Raw genomic sequence first — 21,705 nt, 5'->3', positions numbered from 1 at the left:
TAAAAACTTTGAGAGTTAGCAAAACAGCTGTGTGGTAGATGAATCATAAACAGGAGAAAGGACCCCCTGGGAATGCCAACCAGCTGCCCATGGAGCCGGATGGGCAGAGCCGTGTGGGCAGAGCTCCCAGGACTGACTGAGCCTAGCTCTGTCCTGCTGACTACCTCTACTTGAGACCAGGAGCTGGTAAGGACCCCCCAGGCAAGCCCATCAGCCACACATGGAGCCACGCAGGCACCTGCAACAACAGAGCACCCCTGCCCCCGCCCCATCTCTGGCCTCTTGGCTGTGCAGCTACCTGGTTCCACACTACAGTGGCACAGGAGGACATAAAGGCCATTGTCCTGAGCTGCAGAAGTGGACAAGAGAGAGAGGGCCTGCTTCTCTCAGGCTCCCTGATGATAACTGAAGCCCTTGGGTAAAGTGAAGAGAATCTCTGCACTAAAGGTACACCAGAGCCCTGTACTTGGTAAGTTGGAGGGATCATCACCTGCCATCAGAACCTGGACTGTCTTCAGGGGAAAGGCATCTGGAACCTGCAATAGAACCTTGCACAGTTTATCCCTGCTGGAGTACAGGGAGCTCAACTTGAGACTTACAGCCAGAAATCTCCCTGAATCTCACGGGTCTGTGACTGGCTTACTGAGACTCATTGACTTATAACTGTATACTGCTGCCCATGTTGTCTATTTTGACAGCAGAGACATACCCTGAAGGAGTCTCTTCATTTTTATCTTTTATTTGTTATTTTCAAAATTATCATTATGTTTTTTTGCTCTTATTTTAAATTTTTTTCCTTCTTTTTCTACTCTTAAAATTTTTATTTTTCTTTTTTCTTTCTTTTCTCTTTTCTTTCTCTCTCTCACTCCCTTGTTATCCTACATTGTTCTTCATTTCCCTTTGTGTCCCTTTTCTGGCCCTAATTCATATTTCTTCTTTATTTTTGTTTTATTCTTTTTTTTCCTTCTCTCACCTGTGTCCTCTGGCCTCACTGCTAACCTTCCCCTATCCTTCTACCTATCTATCCCTCCCTCCTCAACTCCTTCTAACTCCCCATCCCAAAGGGTAAAGCTGCTATATTGAAGAGTTTATTCACTATAAACATATGTGGGGTTGGTCCTTGATTTTGATTTAATTCACACAGTAAAAGGTGATAGATTAATAACTACAACAAATTGTCATTGTCTAAGAGGTACTTGATGTTATTGTGTTGCTGATTGTACCACTTGGGCTAAGGTGTTGTGATTGATGTAATCAGTTGACCTTCCTGGTATAATGAAAATGAGACAGCCTCAGAGCCATTAGAGACTCAAAGCATAAAGACCAGCCATATCTGGAGAATATATATATATACTCAGAGGGAATATATATATATCAGAGAATACATATATATTCTCTGATATATATATGATATATGATATATATCATATATTATATATATTCAGGGAATATATATATATTCCCTCTGAGAAGCAATCATTCTGTGTTTCTAAATACATCAACAAAGATACTTACAATAAGCAACTTCAAAGTATCAACCCAGGAACTAAACCAAGGACAGTACCAAAAACAAAAATGAGAAGACACTTAAGTAAGGCACAAACTGAGACTTCCACCCCACAAAAGGCAAATTCTGGGGGAAACGAGGTGGAAAAATCCCATAATCAACCACCTGCAAACTCTGAACTGAGAGCACAGGAAGTAACAAAACAGATGGATGAGGCTCTAGAAAAATTCAAAGCAGAAATAATCTCCCAGATAACTACAGAAATGGTGATCAGAATGAAAGACATGATTAGAGCCTCTAGAACAGAAACAGATAAAAAAATACATGAGATCAGAAATATGCTGGAAGTCATGAATGCCCAGCATAAGAAAGAAATGGAAACCATGATCAGCCAACCTAAGAAAGAAGTGGAATCCTTGAAACAGCTTCAAACAGATATTCAGGAGATTAAAAACTCCATTGAAAGCATGCAGAGCATATTAAGGGAATCTGAAGATAGAATATCAGATGTAGAAGACAGGATTGCAGTGAAGGACCACGAAAACAGAGATTTCTTAAAAATAGTAAGGGTCCATGAGAAATCAACCCAGCAGCTACTAGATGATGCAAAGAAGAAAAACATAAGACTGACAGTAGTCTATGAAAAAACAGGAGAAAGTAAAATTGACATAAAAAAACTGTTCATAGAAGTAATAATAGAAAACTTCCCAGACAGAGGTGGAGAATTGTACATATAGATAAATGAGGCTTATAGAACTCCAACTATCCATGATCAAAAAAAATCTACACCTAGATGTATAATAGTCAAGATCCCAGAAAACCAACAGAAGAAAAAAATCCTGCAAGCCGTTAGAGAAAAGAAAAAACATCACCTATAAAGGAAAGCCCATCAGAATAATGGCAAACTTCTCAACACAAACCCTCAAATCAAGGAGAGCCTGGAGTGAAGTATTTCAAGCCCTAAAGGAAAATAACTTCCAACCTAGACTGTTGTATCCTGCAAAATTATCTTTCAAAATCAATGAGGAAATTAGACACTTCCACGACAAAAACATCTGAGAAATTTCATGAGCACAAAACCAGCACTCCAAATATTCTAAGCAATATCCTAGAAAAAGACATTGAAGGTTACAGCTCCATAAGGCCCAACAGAGGGAAGCCAACAGGCAAGGCAATACACTAAAGGGAAAGGGGGAAAAATAAGAAATAAAAGAGCCAACAATGGTAAAACATCATGACAAGGATGAGTCAATATCTATCAATTATAACTATCAATGTCAATCGCCTCAATTCACCAATTAAAAGAAATAGACTGACAGAATAGATTAAGAAGCAAAATCCAGCAATATGCTGTATTCAAGAAACACACCTAACTCAAAAGGAAATTCATAGACTGAAAGTAAAAGGATGGAAAACAGTTCTCCACATGACAGGAACCCATAAAAAAGCAGGCATAGCTACCTTATCTGCAGACAAAATATATTTCAAACCAAAACTAATTAAGAGAGACAAAGATGGTCACTACATCCTTGTGAAGGGAACAATCCAAGAGGAAGAGATGACAATCCTAAATATATATGCATCAAATACGAATGCCCCCAACTATACAAAACAAATATTAATGGACATGAAAAACCAAATAAGCACTAATACAATTGTAGTGGGGGACCTCAATACCCCACTGCACAAATAGACAGATCATCTAGACAAAAAATAAGTAATGAAATACTAGAACTCAATTGAACTCTTGAACAAATGAACTTAACAGATGTTTATAAAGTGTTCCACCCCACAAAATCAGAATACACATTCTTTTCAGTTGCTCACAGGTCATTCTCCAAAATAGATCACATGCTAGCTCATAGGATATGTCTAAGAAATTGTAAAAGAATTGAAGTTATCCCCTGTATATTATCAGACCATAGTGCAATAAAATTGGAGGTCAATAACATAAGAAACCACAAAACTCCCACAAACACATGGAAATTGAATAATACCCTCCTGAACAACCAATGGGTCACAGAGGAAATTAAAGAATAAATTAGACAGTTTCTACAAGTAAATGATAATGCCCGTGCAGCATACAGGCATCTATGTGACATAATGAAAGCAGTTCTACATGGGAAATTCATAGCAGTGAATGCCCATATTAGGAAAACAGAGAGAACTCAGTTAAATAACTTAATGCAGAACCTCAAGCTCCTAGAAAAAGAAGAGCAGGACAAACCCAAAGCTCATACAAGAAAGAAAATTATAAAGATAAGAGCAGAAATCAATGCAATGGAGACTAAGAGAATGATACAAGAAATTAATTAATCAAAGAGTTGGTTTTTTAAAAAAATAAATAAAATTGATAAACCTTTAGCCAACCTTATCAATAAAAGGAAAGAAAAGGCTCAAATACATGCAATTAAGAATGAAAAAGGTGAAGTCACAACAGACTCAGCAGAAATCCAGAGGATCATCAATACCTACTTTGAGAACCTGTACTCTAATAAAATGGGAAACACAGAAGAAATGGACAGATTCCTCGATACATATGAATTTCCAAAGTTAAATGAAGAAGATATAGAAATTCTAAACACCCCAATTACAATGAGTGAAATTGAAAATGTAATAAAAAATTTACCAACAAAGCAAAGCCCAGGTCCTGATGGCTTCAATCCTGAATTCTACAAGACATTTAAAGAAGAACTATTGCCATTATTCTTAAAACTCATCAAGGAAATTGAAATGGAAGCAAGTGTCCCAAATTCATTCCTGAAAGCAAGTGTTACTTTGTTTCCAAGACGAGGGGAAGACCCAACCCAAAAAGAGAACTACAGACCATTCTCTGTAATGAACATAGATGGAAAAATCCTCAACAAGATCCTGGCAAGTAGAATACAGAGGGTCACCCGGAAGATCATACACCCTGACCAAGTTGAATTTATCCCAGGAATGCAAGGATGGTTCAACATTCGTAAATTAATAAATGTAATACACTATAATAACAGAGTCAAGGACAAAAACTATATGATTATCTCAATAGATGCAGAAAAGGCATTTGACAAAATCCAACACCCATTCATGATAAAAATGCTCCAGAAAATTGGAACAGAAGGCCTTTATCTCAACCTGATTAAGGCTATTTATGAAAAACAAACAGCGAAGATCATACTAAATGGTCAAAAACTGAAAACTTTCATGCTAAAATCAGGAACAAGACAAGGATGCCCACTATCACCATTCCTGTTCAATATAGTTCTGGAAACATTAGCCACAGCAATTAGAAAAGAGAAAGAAACAAAAGGAATAAAGCTAGGAAAGGAAGAAGTGAAACTGTCATTATTTGCTGATGATATGATACTTTACATAGAAGACTCAAAAAACTCAATCAAAAGTCTTTTAGACCTAATTGACAAATTCAGAGGAGTAACTGGATAGAAGGTCAACATTCAAAAAACAATAGCCTTCTTATACACATATAGCAGACTCATTGAGAGAGAAATTCAGGGAACAATTCCTTCTACAACAGCATCCAAAAAATGAAATATCTAGGAATCAATCTAACAAAGGAAGCAAAAGACCTCTACACTGAAAACTACAGCACTCTGAAAAAAGAGATCGAGGAGGGTATAAGAAAATGGAAAGACACCCCTTGTTCTTGTGTAGGAAGAACCAATATGGTGACAATGGCCATACTTCCAAAATTACTATATAGATTTAATGTAATGCTGATTGAAATTCCAACAATATACTTCACAGAACTAGAGAAAACTATACAAAAATTGATTTGGAACCAGAAGAGACCTATAATAGCTAAAGCAATTCTAAGCAACAGAGACATGGCTGGGAATATCACAATCCCCAACTTGAAACTATACTACAAAGCTACTGTGATAAAAACAGCATGGTACTGTCAAAGAAACAGACCTGAGGATCAGTGGATTAGATTAGAAGATGCAGAAACAACTTCAGACATACTCAGCCACCTCATCTTTGACAAAGGAGCCAACAACCCTCCCTGGAGGTAAGATAGCCTATTTAATAAATGGTGTTGTAAAAACTGGATTTCAACCTGCCAAAGATTAAAACTAGACCCATACCTATCACCATGCACTAAACTAAGATCAAAGTGGATTAAAGATCTAAATATTAAGACAGAAACACTAAACTTGCTGGAAGATAAGTTAGGTAGAACTCTTGAAGACAGTGGGATAGGAAAAGACTTTATGAACAAAACCTTAGTAGCATGGGAACTAGCACAAAGAATCAACAACTGGGATCTCATCTTATTAAAAAGCTTCTGCACTGCAAAAGAAACCACCAACAGAGCTAACAGACAACCTACAATGTGGAAAAATATTTTTAGCAGCTGTACCTCAGACAAAGGTCTCCTATTGAGAATATATAAAGATTTGAAAGAAATCAGACCCCCCAAATATAAAGACCCAATTCACAAATGGACATCTGAAATGAACAGACATTTCTGAGACAAAGAAGTAAAAGCAGCAAATAAATATATGAGATAATGTTCAACATCACTCGTCATTCATTTGAGAGATGCAGATGCAAACAACGCTGAGATTCCACCTCACCCCAGAAAGAGTGGCTGCTACCAAGAAATCAACGAATAACAAATGCTGGCAGGGGTGTAGGGAGAAAGGAACCCTTCTCCATTGTTGGTGGGAATGCAGACTGGTGCAACCATGTGGAAATCAGTATGGAGATACCTCAAAGAACTAGGGCTGGAAGTCCCATTTGACCCAGCTATTCGCCTGCTGGGTATCTTCCCCAGAGAATTAAAAGAATCATAACACAGTGATATATGTGTGCCCATGCTCATAGCAGTGCAGTTTGTGATAGCTAAAACTTGGAAGCAGCCCAAGCGCCCATCAACTGGAGACTGGATAAGGAAGATGTGGTTTTTTCTTTTCTTTTTTTTGTACTGGGTATGGAACTCAGGTCCTTGCACTTGCACAGCAGACAGCAAAACCACTGAGCTAAATCTCCAACCCTGAAGATGTGTTTTTTCAATAAAATGGAGTACTACTCAGCCATAAAGGATGAGAAACTAGAGACATTTATAGCTAAATGGATGCATATTGAAGCCATACTATTTTTTTTTTTTTTTTGCAGAGAAACAGTTTTATTTGGAAAGTTAGAGGAAAGATAGGAAAGGACTCCATCTTAGGTAGTTGGTGAGGGTGCCTTCTGATACAGGGGTTCAGATGCCATACTCTTAAGTGAAATAAATAGGATACACATGTGTTAATACCAAATAGTTTCTCTAGTGTGAGAAACTGAAAAGGTAAATAAGGATTAACAATGATTAAAACAAATAATTGATAATTTGAAATAGGAAGAAAAGGTCCAAAGGGGTAGGGGTGGTGGGAGGGGAAGGGGAAGGGAAAGAAGGGAAAGGAAAAATTATGAGAAAAGATGAAAAATGGAAACAAAATATATGTAAACATGGAAGGGTGGAGGGGGTGAAGGGTGCACAGGTAATGGGGGAAAAATAAGAACCAAGATATATCATGTACAGGTACAAGCACCCAGTGATAAATGTAAGTGTTGTATACCTATAATGTACCAATAAAAGAATTTAAAAAATATAAACAGGGGAATTTAGGTACCAGAATAATAATTTATGCATGGGCATTATGTAAGTCTGCTCCTACAGGTGCTAGAAGGAAAACTGTGCATTTAAACTAAGCCAGCCCAATAACATATAATTATTCCTGAGAGAAAAAGAATTACTACTGCAAATTTGGATTAGTGGAAAGTGTTTAAATCTAATCATGCTGTTAGGCACATAGTTCACCATTTCCGCCCAAAAAGTGATTGTTGCTGAAGGACCCTACTTAGCAAGACAGACTCCATATTGCTGCTGCTTGACCCCCCTGCCTGTCCTTTAGATGAACTCAGAAGGAGGATGCTTAGAAACCTCCTCCCCTTGAAAGGTCCCTTTAGAAATAACAATCAACTATTGTTTTACAATTGTCTAACAGCAGGACATTCCGCTTCTGTACCTTTTGCTTGCTTTACTAGTTCTATCCTATAGGGGGCCTAGAAACTGTTGGCCTCAAAGGTGTAAAAAACATGTTTGTCTCCCCCCAGTCGGGGCTCAAGTCTGACCCTCGGCTCAGGTCCCGGCCGGTAATAAACTCCTGTGTAGATGTAATATCGGTCTCTGGTTGGTTCTTTCCAACTGAGTCTAACAGTTGCCCTAAGGCTGGTGGGATCTTCTCTCAACTTGGAAAGATATGAAAAGGCAGAGACTGAGCAAAATAATTTATGTAGATTGAAAGCAGAAAGCAGCATTTATTGTAGAGTGAAAGCAGAAAACCAGTACAAAATCAAAGGCCTAGAGCACTATAATATCTGCTGCGAGTCCCTGTGAGAAAGCCAGAGGGTTGGCACTGGAAGACTGAAGAGTGTGTGGTGGATAGCAGGAGAGTCTGAGCTGGAAACCTGAAGAAATTGGAGATGAACATCCGAAAGTGAAGACTAAGCCCAAGAGCTGTGAGGAAGAAACAAGATGGTAGACTCCCTCCTCATTTCCTTCTTGTTCCATCCAGGCTACAGGTCCATTGGTTGGAGCCCCAGGGCGGGTCTTCCCTCTTCAGTTTGTGGTTTCCAAGTCAGTCATCTGGACACACCCAGAACTGAGCTCCACTAATCCCATAGGTGTTTCTTAATCCACTCAAGTTGACACCACAGTGAACTCTCACAATTCACGTTTCTATTACTCTGACAAATACTTGAGATAATTGTGTTATGAAGAGAGAAAGGTTACTTTGGTTCACAGTTGTAGAGGTTTCAGTCCATGTTTGTCTGGCCCTGTTGCTTTGGGCTTCAGCATGGCAGCGGTGGATCGTGGCTCCTCACCTCGTGGACAGGAAGTGAAAGAGAGAGAGAGACTCCATAGGCTCCACATCTCTAGGGACACAAATATCTCCCACTAAACGCGATCCCTCAGAATTTCCAACACCTCCCAATGACACCTGCCTGGGCACCAAGCATGGAACATGGAACACTCCAGAGCCAGCTGCAGGGATAAATAACTCCAAATTCGATTTTAGAAATTCAAGACTGTAAACAATAAGGTAGGGGAAAGAAGCATCAAATCTTTATATGACCTTATCATGTAATTTTCAGCCTCCTTCATTGAAATCTGATCCTGATTTCTCAACCTAGACCTACACTAGGATTTATAATAAGTGTGCAACGGACCCTGCCTAGCATCTGAGGCGACCACTTCCTCTGTGGAGATGGGAGAAGATCTTCCTATCACCTTCTAAAGCACAGGGTGCTTCTCACTTCTTTCTCATGGGCCTTGAGTGCTTGCCCACTTGAAGCTGGGAAGAGGGAAAGGGAATTTTTCTCCCATTGTCCAATGTATTTCCATTTAGTTTTTCTTTGATTTTAATCCACAAATACTTACATATAATTATGGGATGCAGTGGGATTTTGTATATGACAGATGAATTAAATTAGGCTAATTATTATATCCAGCACCTCCTGTTTTATCATTTCTTTGTAGTAAGAATGAACACTTCAAATCTGTGCTTTAGCCATTTTGAAATGCATATTATTGTTTACTACAGGCAATGTGCTGTGCATTACAGCATCAGAATTTGCTCTCCCTGTCTACATAGTCTCTGCACCCTTTCACCGATATGTGGTCTTTTCCCACCACCCACCCCAACCTCAGCCTGTGCTCATTCCCATTCTACATTCTGCTTTGATTAGTTCTACATTCCACATATCAGTGAGGTCACACAGGATTTGACTTCCTGTGCATTCCTTTTTTACTTATCATAATATCTTCCACAGATACCCGTTTGTCACCAATGATATAACTTTTTTGTTTTTAAGAGCTTTGGAGTACACTATCATGTATACATAGCATTTCTTCATCCATTCACCCTCTCATGGATGCTTTGTTTGTGGAGATATCTTGGATATTGTGTGTAAAGCTGCAATGAGCACAGATTGAAGTTTTCTTTTTCTGCATAATGATTTCAGTCCTTTTGGATATATAACCAGAAGTAGAATTGCTGAATCATAGTTCTATTTTTGATCTTTAAACTAATCCTCCATACTGTTTTCCAACATGGCTCCACTAATTTACTTTCCTTCCAGTGGTGTACACATGTTCCCTTTACACCTTCCCCAAGATTAACTTTCATTTTCTAAATCAGAGTCATTGTAAAGTGCATAATGGGATATTTCATTGTGCTTTTAATTCATATTTCACTGGTGATTGGTGTTGTCAAACTGTTTTTTATACTTACTGGTCATTAACGTGCTTTTCTCTGAAAATGTCTCTTAAAGGTGTTTGTCCATCTTACTAGCACTATTCGTTTTCTTGTTACAGTAGATAATTGAGCCAACTCATTTCCTAGTTTACCTTTGTCTTATCAACTAGTTTTATTCTACTACTAACTTTGAGCATTAAGTGAAAATATCCGAACTCTTTTTCCTATGTATCTCTGCCCTCTAGAATAAAGGCTTCATTAAGTGAAAGTGAGGTCTATCATCCTCACTGCTCTATCCCAGGTTCCAGGACAGCATGCAGTTGTGAAGAAGTAGTTGGTGAGAAAAAATATGCATAAATTCTCCCAAAAACATTCAGCATTCCTGAGTGATGCATACCTGAGGCTCAGAAAACACTTCTTGCATGCATAAAGTGGGCAAGACACCTGGTGAGTGTTGGCCATATCTCCTGGTTCAGTACTGACATGCCCTCCCTTGATATCAGTTGAGGAATCAAGCTCTGCACTCATCTAAACTCCACATTAGCCTGAATTTCTCTGAGCAGTGCTAGGGACATTAGACTGATTCAAGAATTTAGCAGGCTGGGTTTAAAAAATATGCTTTAAAAGAAAAGATTAATTTTCATCAATTAGAAACAGGAAGATTATTTCTTTTATTAGTTCATTTATTATGTTCTAATAATCAAACTATAATGTAAAATATAGAGTACAGTTTCTATTTTGCAGTAACAGAGTTATTTTTTTGCTTAAATTCTTTTATTGGTATATTTTAGGTATACAATACTTTTTCATCATTGAGTGCTTGGACATGTACATAAAGTATATTGGTGCTTATTTTTTCCCCTTTCCCTGTGCAACCTTCCCTATTTACAAAGTCTCTTTTTCCATTTTTCCCTCTTCTCGTAATTTTTCCTTTCCCCTCTTTCCTTCCTCCCTCCCATGGATGCATACAGTAATACCGTTTTTGAGAAACAGAATCCAGATTTATTTTGGAAAAAGGAAGAATATGAAATAGTTTTCGAAATCCTTAAGGATCTCATTTTGTTTGATTCTCACCCCTAAAATTGATTCAATTTCTTCTTTCTGTTATGAATATTATGAGGAAGCGAATGTAACATCATGTGGATTGTAGACAGTAGTAGGTGTCACCCCAATTCTTCTTGTCAAATACTCACTGCTGAGGTAAGAAGCAATGAAAATAGATTTTGATCAAAAAGAGTGAAAATTAGAAAACCAAGGCAAGGGGAAGAAACATGAGGAATTTCAGATATAACACAAAGGAATAGTGACTACCATCATTCCTACTTTATTTATTTCAATGACAGAGTTTTAATCTCTGAGCTGTAAACTCCTCCACTGTAAAATGTGATTTATGTTTGTAAATTGAAATGCATTGAAGAGTATCAAATACAATATCAACTAACTCCTGCCATATGATAAATATGGAGCTCTTTGTTTCTACATAAATTCATCTGGTAGAGTCAAACAAACATCAGGTCTAGAATACATTGGGTTATTTGCTTTTTGGTTTATTTCAATTTATTTTGCAATTTATGCCATGATTTTTCCCTTGTGGTGTCCCTTCAAGGCAAGTAATATTAGGTGTGTCACTCTGTGGCAGAGAACACTATTTACTAAGAATTTGAAAATAGATCTTTCATGGTGAATTTAAAATGATTTTATTTCTTTAAATCTGAACAACTCTTAAACACTTTGCCAATCATTATGTTAATGTAGAAAGTACAAGGTTTCCATAAATATATTGTATTCGTTCAATTCAAACTTTAGGGAGAAATTTGGAGGATACATTTCATTGAAACTAATATTTGCACAACCTTAAGCAAATTTTCAGTACTCTATCTACCTATTTCACATCGTTTACTTATTCAACATAATTTTCTCACAAACCATCAAAGTCAAATATATGAAGGAGAACCATTCAATCCATACTTTCTTGTTCCAAGACCTCAGAAAAGCCAAGAGGATGAATTTTGCTAAAATCTAGTACTGCAATGAGGCAAGCACCATATTGCAGAATTTAAAATACCTCAGTATCACCAAGTCTAAATAGCATATATCACAAGAGAATAATAACAATGATGAGGATGAAAGAGTGGTTTGGTGTATATTTTGTTGTTACAAGAACAACTTGTCAAAATTAATTGAAATACAGAAATGTATACAAACATCTATAAATCAGGACTTGGCAAATCACAATAAAGTATACAAGATGACCTTCATGCTTGTGGTTGTATGGTCTGCATCACTTTCCTGAAGGCTCCTTTGACATCTTTGTTTCTCAAACTGTAGATGAGAGGGTTGAGCAGGGGGTTGATGATGGTGTAGAAGAGAGCAGCCACTTTGTCCCTCTCCAGGGAGTAGCTGGAACTTGGCCTTGAGTACACAAACAGCAGGGAGCCGTAGAATAGGGTAACAGAGACCAGGTGGGAAGCACAGGTGGAGAAAGCCTTGCGCCTTCCTGAAGCTGAGCGGATCCTCAGGATAGCCAGGAGGATTTTGAAATAGGAAATAAGGATGACAAGAAGACAGGAGAGGACAGTGAAGCCCACCAGACTGTTAAGGATTTTCACATAGACGCGGGTGTCTATACAGGACATTTTGACCAAAGGTAGCACATCACAAAAAAAGTGGTCGATGATGTTTTGACCACAGAAGCTCAGCCGGAAAGTGTTGGCAGTGTGGGCCATGGCATTCAGCAGCCCTCCTGTGTAGGAGCCAGCAATAAGGCCAGTGCAGAGAGTGGTGGACATGATACCTGAATACAGGAGTGGGCTACCAATTGCCATGTAGCGGTCGTAGGCCATGGCTGATAACAGATAGCACTCAGTATAAGCAGCAAAGCAGGAGAAGAAGAACTGAGCCCCACACCCTGCCAAGGAAATGCGTTTATCTTCAGAGAAACAATTGGCCAGGATTTTGGGGGTGTACACGGAGGTATACCAGAAGTCCAAAAAAGACAGGCTGCCAATGAAAAAGTACATAGGTGTGTGCAGCCGGGGGTCAATCCGGATTAAGACAACCAGGGTCAAGTTTCCTGCCATGGTTGCCAAATAGAGCATGAGAAATATTGCAAACATGATTAGCTGCCAGTGTGGGTCTGCTGAGATGCCCAACAAGATGAACTCCGTCAGGGCCGTGTGATTTCCCAGGTCCATGTCTGCCAAGGGGAAATCCTGTTTGTCCTGTGGCAAAGAAAAAAGAACTCAATGATGCTTTTGATTACACAATGTGAACAACATGTCACCAACTTAACAATTATGAGCAGGTGTATGGACTCCTCCTCCTTACTGTGTAGAAGTATTGGACTTCAATCTGTAACTTTGGAAGACAATTGGAGTTGGAATCAGAATTTGGTTTTAAAACTAGAGCTTTCAGGCATTAATTGTTTAATTCCGGGCCAGCTTCTTATCAACAGGTGAGAATGAGAAAACTCAGATATATCACCAATCAATTCCTAAGCAGTGAATGGCTGAGTAAAAGTGACACAGATGAAATACTCCGCCCAATTCTTTATTATTATTATTATTTTTGTACCAGGGATGGAACTCGGGTCCTTGCACTTGCGAGGCAGGCAGTGGAACCACGGAGCTAAATCCCGGCCAGCCCAATCTTGATGCATTGTCTGTACTCTTACAATTTCAGTCTCCTTCCGTAACTTAATGAAAACCAGTGTGTCAAGCATTTTGCTGACTTTTTAAATGAATACCAATGTGGGACATGTATACACAGATGAAACAAAATTGAGAGCCCAGAAATCAATGCTCACAACTAATTTTACTTGATGACCATGCAACAGGTCATCCAGAACACATGGGAACATCTGTTCTATATATATATTTTTGGAAAACTGGATATACTCATGCAAAGGAATGGAATTTGACCCCTATTTCAAATCACTCAAACTTTAAATTGACTAAATATATATGTGTGTGTATCTCCATCTCTGTGTCAGTCTACATGTATATTGTAATATCAATCTGTAAATCTTAGGAGAAACACATACCGGAAAACTTCCTATACTCATTTTGGAAGTGTTTTTTACATGACCCTAAAATCACAAACAGTGGACAATGGGAGAAAAACAAACATCTGCTACTACATCACACCTTTCTGAAGCTACTACATTATACCTTTTTTAAGGCCTAGAAGTGCAGCTCATTGGCCTTGGATTGAGGAGTTAGAACAGCTCTGGTGTTCATCATCTGTGTGATTTTAGGAGAGCTGTCTCCTCTGAGGAACATAATTCACACATGTACACAGTTTTTGTTCCTTTTGGAAGCTCTGAGCTTTTATGATTTTTTTTTTTTTTGGTACCGGGGATTGAACTCGGGTTCTTGCGATTGCACAGCAGGCAGCGAAACCAATGAGCTAGATCCCCGGCCCTTTTATGATTTTAATTTGTCAACATTTCCTGCAGAATCCACAACAGTACAATACAGTGTATCACAGCATATTAAAAAACCCTATAGATGCATATAGCATTGCACACGTGGGAATTTACTGTCATTTGACTTGAAATCAGAGATGAAACATTCCAAAGATGCATGGCTGCATTTCTGTATCCATCTGAGGGCTTACATTCTCATTCTTGTTTCAAAAAAAGTTTTTGCAAGCTGGAGCAAATGCTGTAAACACTTATAGTCTATAATTTCCATAGCAGAAATAATTAATGGCTCTTAAATTTTGAGAATCATGCTTCTTTGAGAACATTATAGAAGAACCCATGCAATTCTCCATGTAATGTAAATGTATATATACACTGAATTTTAGATCATTTGCAAACTTCCCAAATCTACCCATAGATTTCCTTGGTATGATTCCTTGGTTAAACCTTCTAAAGCTGAAAGATGCCTAAGATGCTCCCCAGTGCTAACATTCTACAGGAAGATTTAATTAACTTACAATGCTTAAAACTGAATTCCCAGTTTTCATTTCCAAAGAAAAAATGATGTATCTGTTCATCTGCTACATCAATTACTGAAATCACACCAATTCATTTTCTCAAGCCAAAACTTGGGACTCTACTTATGCTCTTCCTGTCCTCACTGCTCTGCAGTCATCCAGGAAATTCCTTTGCCCCTACCTTGCATGCTTGTCCTGAGTCTGACCACTTCTCCCCACCTGCACTGCTCCCAGTCTGGTCTACGCCACTGTCTTCACTTGCCCAGAGTATTGCAGTAGACACCTCCCAGGTCCCGGACCTTGTTCCACGAAGAGTCTGTTTCTGTACAGCACTGAGTGAAATAAATGCTTGCACCATGAAGGATGAGGGAGGAGGATCATTCCCATGTTTAAAACCTTGCAAAACTTCCAATTTATTCTAAATAAGAATTGAATGCTTCACAATGACCAAGAAGGCACTCGCGGCTTACCCTGGGTTCTCACCCTCACCCTCAGATCCCTTGCAGTGTTTTGCAGCTCCACTGACTTTCTTGTAGCACTAGAAGAGCTGAACTCTGCCCCTGTATCAAATCATTGACTCTTCCTTCTCCTGAAAGATTATTCTCCTAATGTTTGCCTGTTGCATCCACTCATCTCCTTTACAACTTCTTCAAATGTCATTTTTTGATGAAAGGCCATCCTAAAAACATTTTGTAAGCCATGTTAACTTCCCCTGACCATGCCAGTTCTTTATCCTCTGTCCACACTGCTGTTTTCCTCACATCTATAGTCATTTTCCAAATCTTGCTTATTGAATTCTCTATCCATCCTCACCATAATACTACATCGCTAGGGCAGAATGAGTATTCTGTTTGGTTTTGTGCTGTAGGTGAGCATATAGAACAGTTCCTAGAAACTAAGTGACACTTCATAAGTATTTCTGGTATGAATGGATAAATATTTTCCTTATTATTCAAAGTTGTTTTTCCAAAGTATTGTTCATGACTACCTTAGCTCAAACTATTCAGTCCATAATCTACCAGAAAATACACTTCCCACACACAGTTAGCTATAACACCAATACGATGGAAAAAACATTCATATTTGAGTCCTCAGTCCTCATTGTAGACAATGCCAGATGCACCGTAGGATGAAATCTGAGATCTAGTTCAGAAGGGTGTGTTTGTGTGTGTTTCTGTGTGCATGCCTGTGTGTGCTTACCATAGCAATGATCCATTCAGAGCCACACCAGACCCTCTCTCACTTTAGACTGCAGAGCCTGGTGCCAGGTGCTTACCTGTGGTCTGGAAGCCCAGGTCCTGGAAGCAACACTCTCTTCCTATGCTCTGGTGACAGGCACGCTTTTGTTGGACCTGATATACGCAGGTTTGCAAGGGCCCATTCGGACCACTCCCATACAGCAGCACAGGAGCATGCACCACAGGTCTCCAAAGACTGCCCTAGACTCCATCTGGAATTAGAAGTTGATGTGTGAAGTAGGATGTGATGCAATGAGGAAGGGTTGGTTAAAAGTGGGTCTGATGGATCTAACTCAGAATATAACAGTGAAGTGAATCTGATAATAGAAATTCTTCTAAATTGAATTTTCAAAACTGAACCCCTGTGGTTCATATTATTTGTCATATGTTTCTCCCCCCCACACCCCGGTTCTGGGAAACATTTCTTTGTTTTGTATATTAGGAGATTCCCATCCATCCTTGTTTTTATGGGCTGAATTACAATCCCCCACATTCAACCTGAGGAGGTCACATGTAGCTCACAAAATGCCACTGTGTTTAGAGACAGAACCTTTAAAGTGTGACAAAGTTAACATGAGTTGACTATGGTGGACACAAGTAAAATATGCAAGTTTTCTTACAAGAGTGGGGAGTATTCAGACAAAGAAAGCACCACTGATTAAGTAGGAACCCAGTGAAAATGATGGCATGATTAAGCAACAGGGCCATGACCCAGGAGAGGCCACGTGAGTGATGGGCTCTGGTGCTCCTCAGACTGTGACTTCAGACCTGCAGACTTGCAAGGAAGTGAACTCCTATTCTCTAAGGCACTCAGGGTTGGCATTTCTATGGCAGGTTTAGCAAACAAAACACATGGTTACCAGTATTAGGGCTGTGTATGTTGACAGAACCTCTTGCTCTCTGTGTAAAAAAGCACTTAAAGTTAGAAAATGGGGTACACCACAGTGTAATATCCTCTACCTTTCATTTATGCATACAGATAACTGAAGAAGGAAATGTGGTCTTTGCTTCTTAGTTTTTATATACAATTCTTTCACTCAATAAATAGGACTTCTGTAAATCTTCTCAAAGGGTGTAGAGATTTTTGAAATCTTTCTCCCCAGTTTTCTGATGCTCATTTACAGTAGTCTGAGGGGGGAGTGGACAGAGAGTCCAGAATGGCTTGGGGTGCTGCCTGCTGCCCGCTGCCCTTGTTAATCCAGACAAGAAGAGTCTGACTCTTGGCCATGTGTGCTATCCAGCTGAGGGGCTTGTCCTACTCAGCTTATATTTTTGAATTACAAGGAAAAACTTCTGCATTTTTAATACAAAATAATGAAAGAATAACCGACTGTCTCCCTGGTCTCCAGAAACCACTGAGGAGGTGCGGGGCAGCTCAGCTGAGATTCCCGCCCTCAGTGTCACCCTGAGGAACTCTGCTACAGTACCTTACTTGGCCATGTGAGGCCGGTCAGGGCACAGGCGCTGCTGGGAGCCAGGTGAGCAGTGCTGCATGTGCAGTAGAGCAGTGTCTGTCCTGGAGGACACTGAGGACCATCGCCACCTGGAGGGCAGCATTTCTGGTCAAGAGGAAGTGTTGTGGAGGCTCAGAAGCAAAAAAGGGAACGGGGCTTGTAGGGAACGTTGGAAGCTGGGGGTCCTGCATGGGGAACAGTGTTTGTGCACAATGTGGGAAAGAGCTTGGATGAGCTCCCTGAGGAGGTTCAGGGCCAGGAGGAGAGCACTGTTGGAGTTTGTGCTAATTGTGTCATGTAAATTTTCCATGTATTTTGCTACTTGACATTCCCGGGTATTCCAAGCCTGGATTCTGTCCTCAGGGCTACTGATTTGTACACGTAAATCCCCTTGCACTTAGCCAGATACCACTTTTCACAGTCAGTCTAACAAGTCCAAAGCCAGAATCTCCAGTGTCTTACTTCAGCTAAGCCTCACCCTCACCACACCAATGTGTCCCCTGCCTGTATCACCCAGGGCCAGGGACCTGACAGGGAGAGTCACCCCTATGGCCTAGCGCCTTTGGAGAGGAATCAGCTTGCCCAACTCAACACCTGCTCCTGTTTACCTACCCTGCCAAGCCCATTCCCTCACACAGAAACCACAGAAAGACTGGGGATTTGGGCCCCTTCTTTTACTAGTCTTGTACGGTGCATTTTCTCTGGGGAAATGTGGGTAATGAAGTTCTTTTCAGGACCATGTTTCCCTATCCATCACTAAACTAAAATGTGTCCTGGGTACATATCAAATCAGAGCCAATCCTTGACCCATTTTCATATGCTTGAGACTTGAGGTGTGTGGGAAAAGGTTCTGTGCTCGGGAGGACAGCACAGCACGCACTGCCCTTTGTGGGTCACTCTATGGAGCTCTCATGTTGACCTCTGCCCCTGGTCCAGGCTCATCGATCTCACCTTCAACACTTCAGTTCTAGGATGGAGCTCTGGACTGCAGACCACCATTGTCAAGCTCCCCCTCTATGTTACACCTCCACAGGAGTGCTTCAAGGTCTAGGTCATTTTGGGGAAACCCAAGCAGGTCTGAAAAGTAACGATCAGGCTGAGACTTATTTCCTAAGAATAAAATTACCAGTAATGAGTTGGAATGGAAAAAAAGCAAGAAAACATTTTCATTATAAGTAAGGCACTATATGGATTTTGGGGGATAAGTTATTGTCACTCACCATAAAGATTTTGAGGTAGAAACTTGCTGTGAACTAAGTTGCTAAATTATTCCCCCCATTAATTTGTTGAAGATCAACCCTGATGAGAATATATAAAATGGAGATAGTTAAGGTTAATGAGTATGCAGTAAGAGACTGGGCAATAGAGTTAAGAGTCACCCTACTCTGCAGAGCACTGGAACTTGATTGGGTATAACTGTGCTTATGTTTCTGATGAGGGAAATACATATAAACATTCTGTTGAAAAACAGAAAAAGATGAATGTCACCTAGTTATGAATCACAGGAAAATATTTCTAATTTTGCTTACTTTCTCTTAATTTTAGGAAATAATGATTCAGTTAAATCCTTTATCAAGGTGAATGGACACATTGATGCATTGATGCAATCTTGTGGATAGAGAGATTACTCGCAGAGGTGGCAATTCCAGATGTGCAATGTCACCTGAGAGACTGGAGACCTGGGAGAACCCCGCAGCCCTGGGTACCCCACCATGGGTACAAAGATTGGCCTCCTCCATGGGGTGCGGGTGCTTTTTATCTTCTGATATCTTTGAGGCTTTGAACTCATTAATTTTCTTTTTTATACTTGCCTTGCCAAGTTAATTTCTATGGGGCTTGTTTAGGAGGGAATCCAATAATTTTGTTCATGTTTACAATGGCTGGTTGTTGAGTTCCAGTGAGAAATGGAATGAAATGTAGACCAGATCTCCTCCTTCCTCTCCACCAGCCTCCATCACTAAAGTGTTTTCTGCATTTCCATGTACAGCATTTTCACTTCTCTCTCTCTCTCTCTTTCTCTCTCTCCATATATATATATAAAATGTTTCTGATATGCACACATAGATAAAAATGAAGATATTGTATGGATTATACTTTACTGTAATAAAATCTTGTGGAGATGATAATATATCTGCATATCAATTAATTCATAATGCAAAAATAGGTGCCAACTGGTACCTTCCTAGTTATGACGTACTAAGCAGAGGGCTGTAATAGGGCAGAAATATTTTTACTTGGGCGAATAAAACCAAGAGGAAGGCTCAGTCTTCTTAGGTCTTGTTATCTAGGAGACCAAACAAAATATCTTCTAATCAGAAATACATTAAATGTGTCAATCTTCGCGGTGGGAGAGGGAAGTTACCATATGAGTCTGAGGTTGGGAGGGGCTAGAGATTTCTCATAGAGTCACGATTAAACCACAAAAAGTAATCTTTCTCTGATTGAATTTCTACCTAGAGAAGGAGAAGTGGACCAGCTCCCACGGGTCAGGTTTTAGTAGCTCTCGCCTTTCATAAGAGAGTCCTTCGTATGTTGAAGGACAGTCAGGAGACACAGACCTTGGTCTTCATTTCTGACACTCATGGTAATGGCTTCTGACCTGAGCCCTGACTTTCTTGCCAGGAGCTGCTCTAAGCTTTATCATTGAATGTGCTGTCTCTGGCAATCCTAATGTGCTCCATGAGTTTCTCCATCTCTGGCTTTCCATTACTCATTCCTTTACTGAGAGCTTGTTTAGGAGCATGAGCACCAGCTAATTGGATGGAGGCCATGCTCTGTAAATGTTTCAGTGGTGGTACACTCTGTGTAAGTCCCAGTGCAGAGGGGCCCAGGGGCTTTTCCTGAGACTCAGAGAAATACTCTTTTGCTTTACACAATATATTTCATTCATTTCTTTGCAGAACTCAATTACAAACCCACGGAGAGTCCAACCAAAGGGCATCTTAGCAACTTAAACAGGCTGCATCTTTCCCTGGCATCCATTCTGCTCAATTAGATCCCCATTTCCCCAAGGCTGATCGTTCCCTAAGGAGACTCTTTAGCACTGTGTGTAAATATAAAGTTATGGGCCCTTACTTGTGTCTTTCTTTATATTTCCTGCAATAATGAAGATTAGAATAAATACTCAGCTTAAAATCACCAATAGCGTTTGGCATGTGTCACTCATACAGAAAATAAGCCACCAAAATCACTATACAAAATCTCCAGAGTCATGGTATTAGATAAAAACTTTGAGGGTCATCAAAACAGATGTGTGGTAGATGAATTATTAACAGGAGAAACTAGTGACAAGAAAAATAATTCATGCTGGGCATTAGGTAAGTCTGCTCTTATAGGTGCTAGAAGGATTACTGAGTATTTAAACTAAGCCAGCCCAATAACATATAATTATTCCTGAGAGAAAAAGAATTACTCCTGCACAGTTGGATTAGGGAATGTGTTTAAATCTATTCATGCTGCTAGGAACATCGTTCACCATTTCTGCCCAGAAAGTGATTGTTGCCATAAGGCTGGTGGGATCATCTCTCAACTCAGAAAGAAGTAGAAGGCAGAGACTGAGCAAAATAATTTAGGTAGATTGAAAGCAGAAAATCAGTATAAAATCAAAGGCCTAGAGCACTATAATATCTGCTGCGAGTCCCTGTGAGAAAGTCAGAAGGTTGGCACTGGAAGACTGAAGAGTGTGTGGTGGACAGTAGGAGAGTCTGAGCTGGAAGCCTGAAGAAATTGGAGATGAACATCCGAAAGTGAAGACTAAGCCCAAGAGCTGTAAGGAAGAAACAAGATGGTGGACTCCCTCCTCATTTCCTTCTTGTTCCATCCAGGCTACAGGTCCATTGGTTGGAGCCCCAGGGCGGGTCTTCCCTCTTCAGTTTGTGGTTTCCAAGTCAGTCATCTGGACACACCCAGAACTGAGCTCCACTAATCCCATAGGTGTTTCTTAATCCACTCATATTGACATCACAATGAACCCTCACAATTCAGGTTTCTACTACTCTGACAAATACTTGAGATAATTGTGTTATGAAGAGAGAAAGGTTACTTTGGTTCACAGCTGTAGAGGTTTCAGTCCATGTCTGTCTGGCCCTGTTGCTTTGGGCTTCAGCATGGCAGCGGTGGATCGTGGCTCCTCACCTCGTGGACAGGAAGTGAAAGAGAGAGAGAGACTCCATAGGCTCCACACCTCTAGGGACGCAAATGTCTCCCACTAAACCGGATCCCTCAGAATTTCCAACACCTCCCAATGACACCTGCCTGGGGACCAAGCATGGAACATAGGAGCCTTTGGGGACACTCCAGAGCCAGCTGCAGGGATAAAT

General features: G+C 40.0%; 1 protein-coding gene across 1 annotated transcript; it reads right to left on the bottom strand.

Moving 5' to 3' along the window:
- Positions 1 to 11,976: 11,976 nt before the first annotated feature.
- Positions 11,977 to 12,974, bottom strand: LOC101715810 (olfactory receptor 9G4). The gene has a single exon (XM_004869879.3). The coding sequence runs from the start codon at positions 12,945 to 12,947 to the stop codon at positions 12,009 to 12,011; it is 939 nt and encodes a 312-aa protein (XP_004869936.1). The 5' UTR covers positions 12,948 to 12,974; the 3' UTR covers positions 11,977 to 12,008.
- Between the last annotated feature and the right edge of the window lie 8,731 nt (positions 12,975 to 21,705).

Source organism: Heterocephalus glaber, unplaced genomic scaffold (genome assembly GCF_053883595.1).
Source record: "Heterocephalus glaber isolate CG9 unplaced genomic scaffold, H.glaber_assembly_v1.0 deba00001805, whole genome shotgun sequence".
In the NCBI taxonomy this organism is placed as follows: Eukaryota; Metazoa; Chordata; class Mammalia; order Rodentia; family Bathyergidae; genus Heterocephalus; species Heterocephalus glaber.
The sequence above is the reverse complement of the archived record's forward strand: the minus strand, read 5'-3'. Positions and strand labels throughout refer to the sequence as shown.

Bases quoted from the DNA above. Each gene is read 5' to 3' on its own strand.
- LOC101715810 (XM_004869879.3), bottom strand. From the start codon at position 12,947: ATGGACCTGGGAAATCACACGGCCCTGACGGAGTTCATCTTGTTGGGC.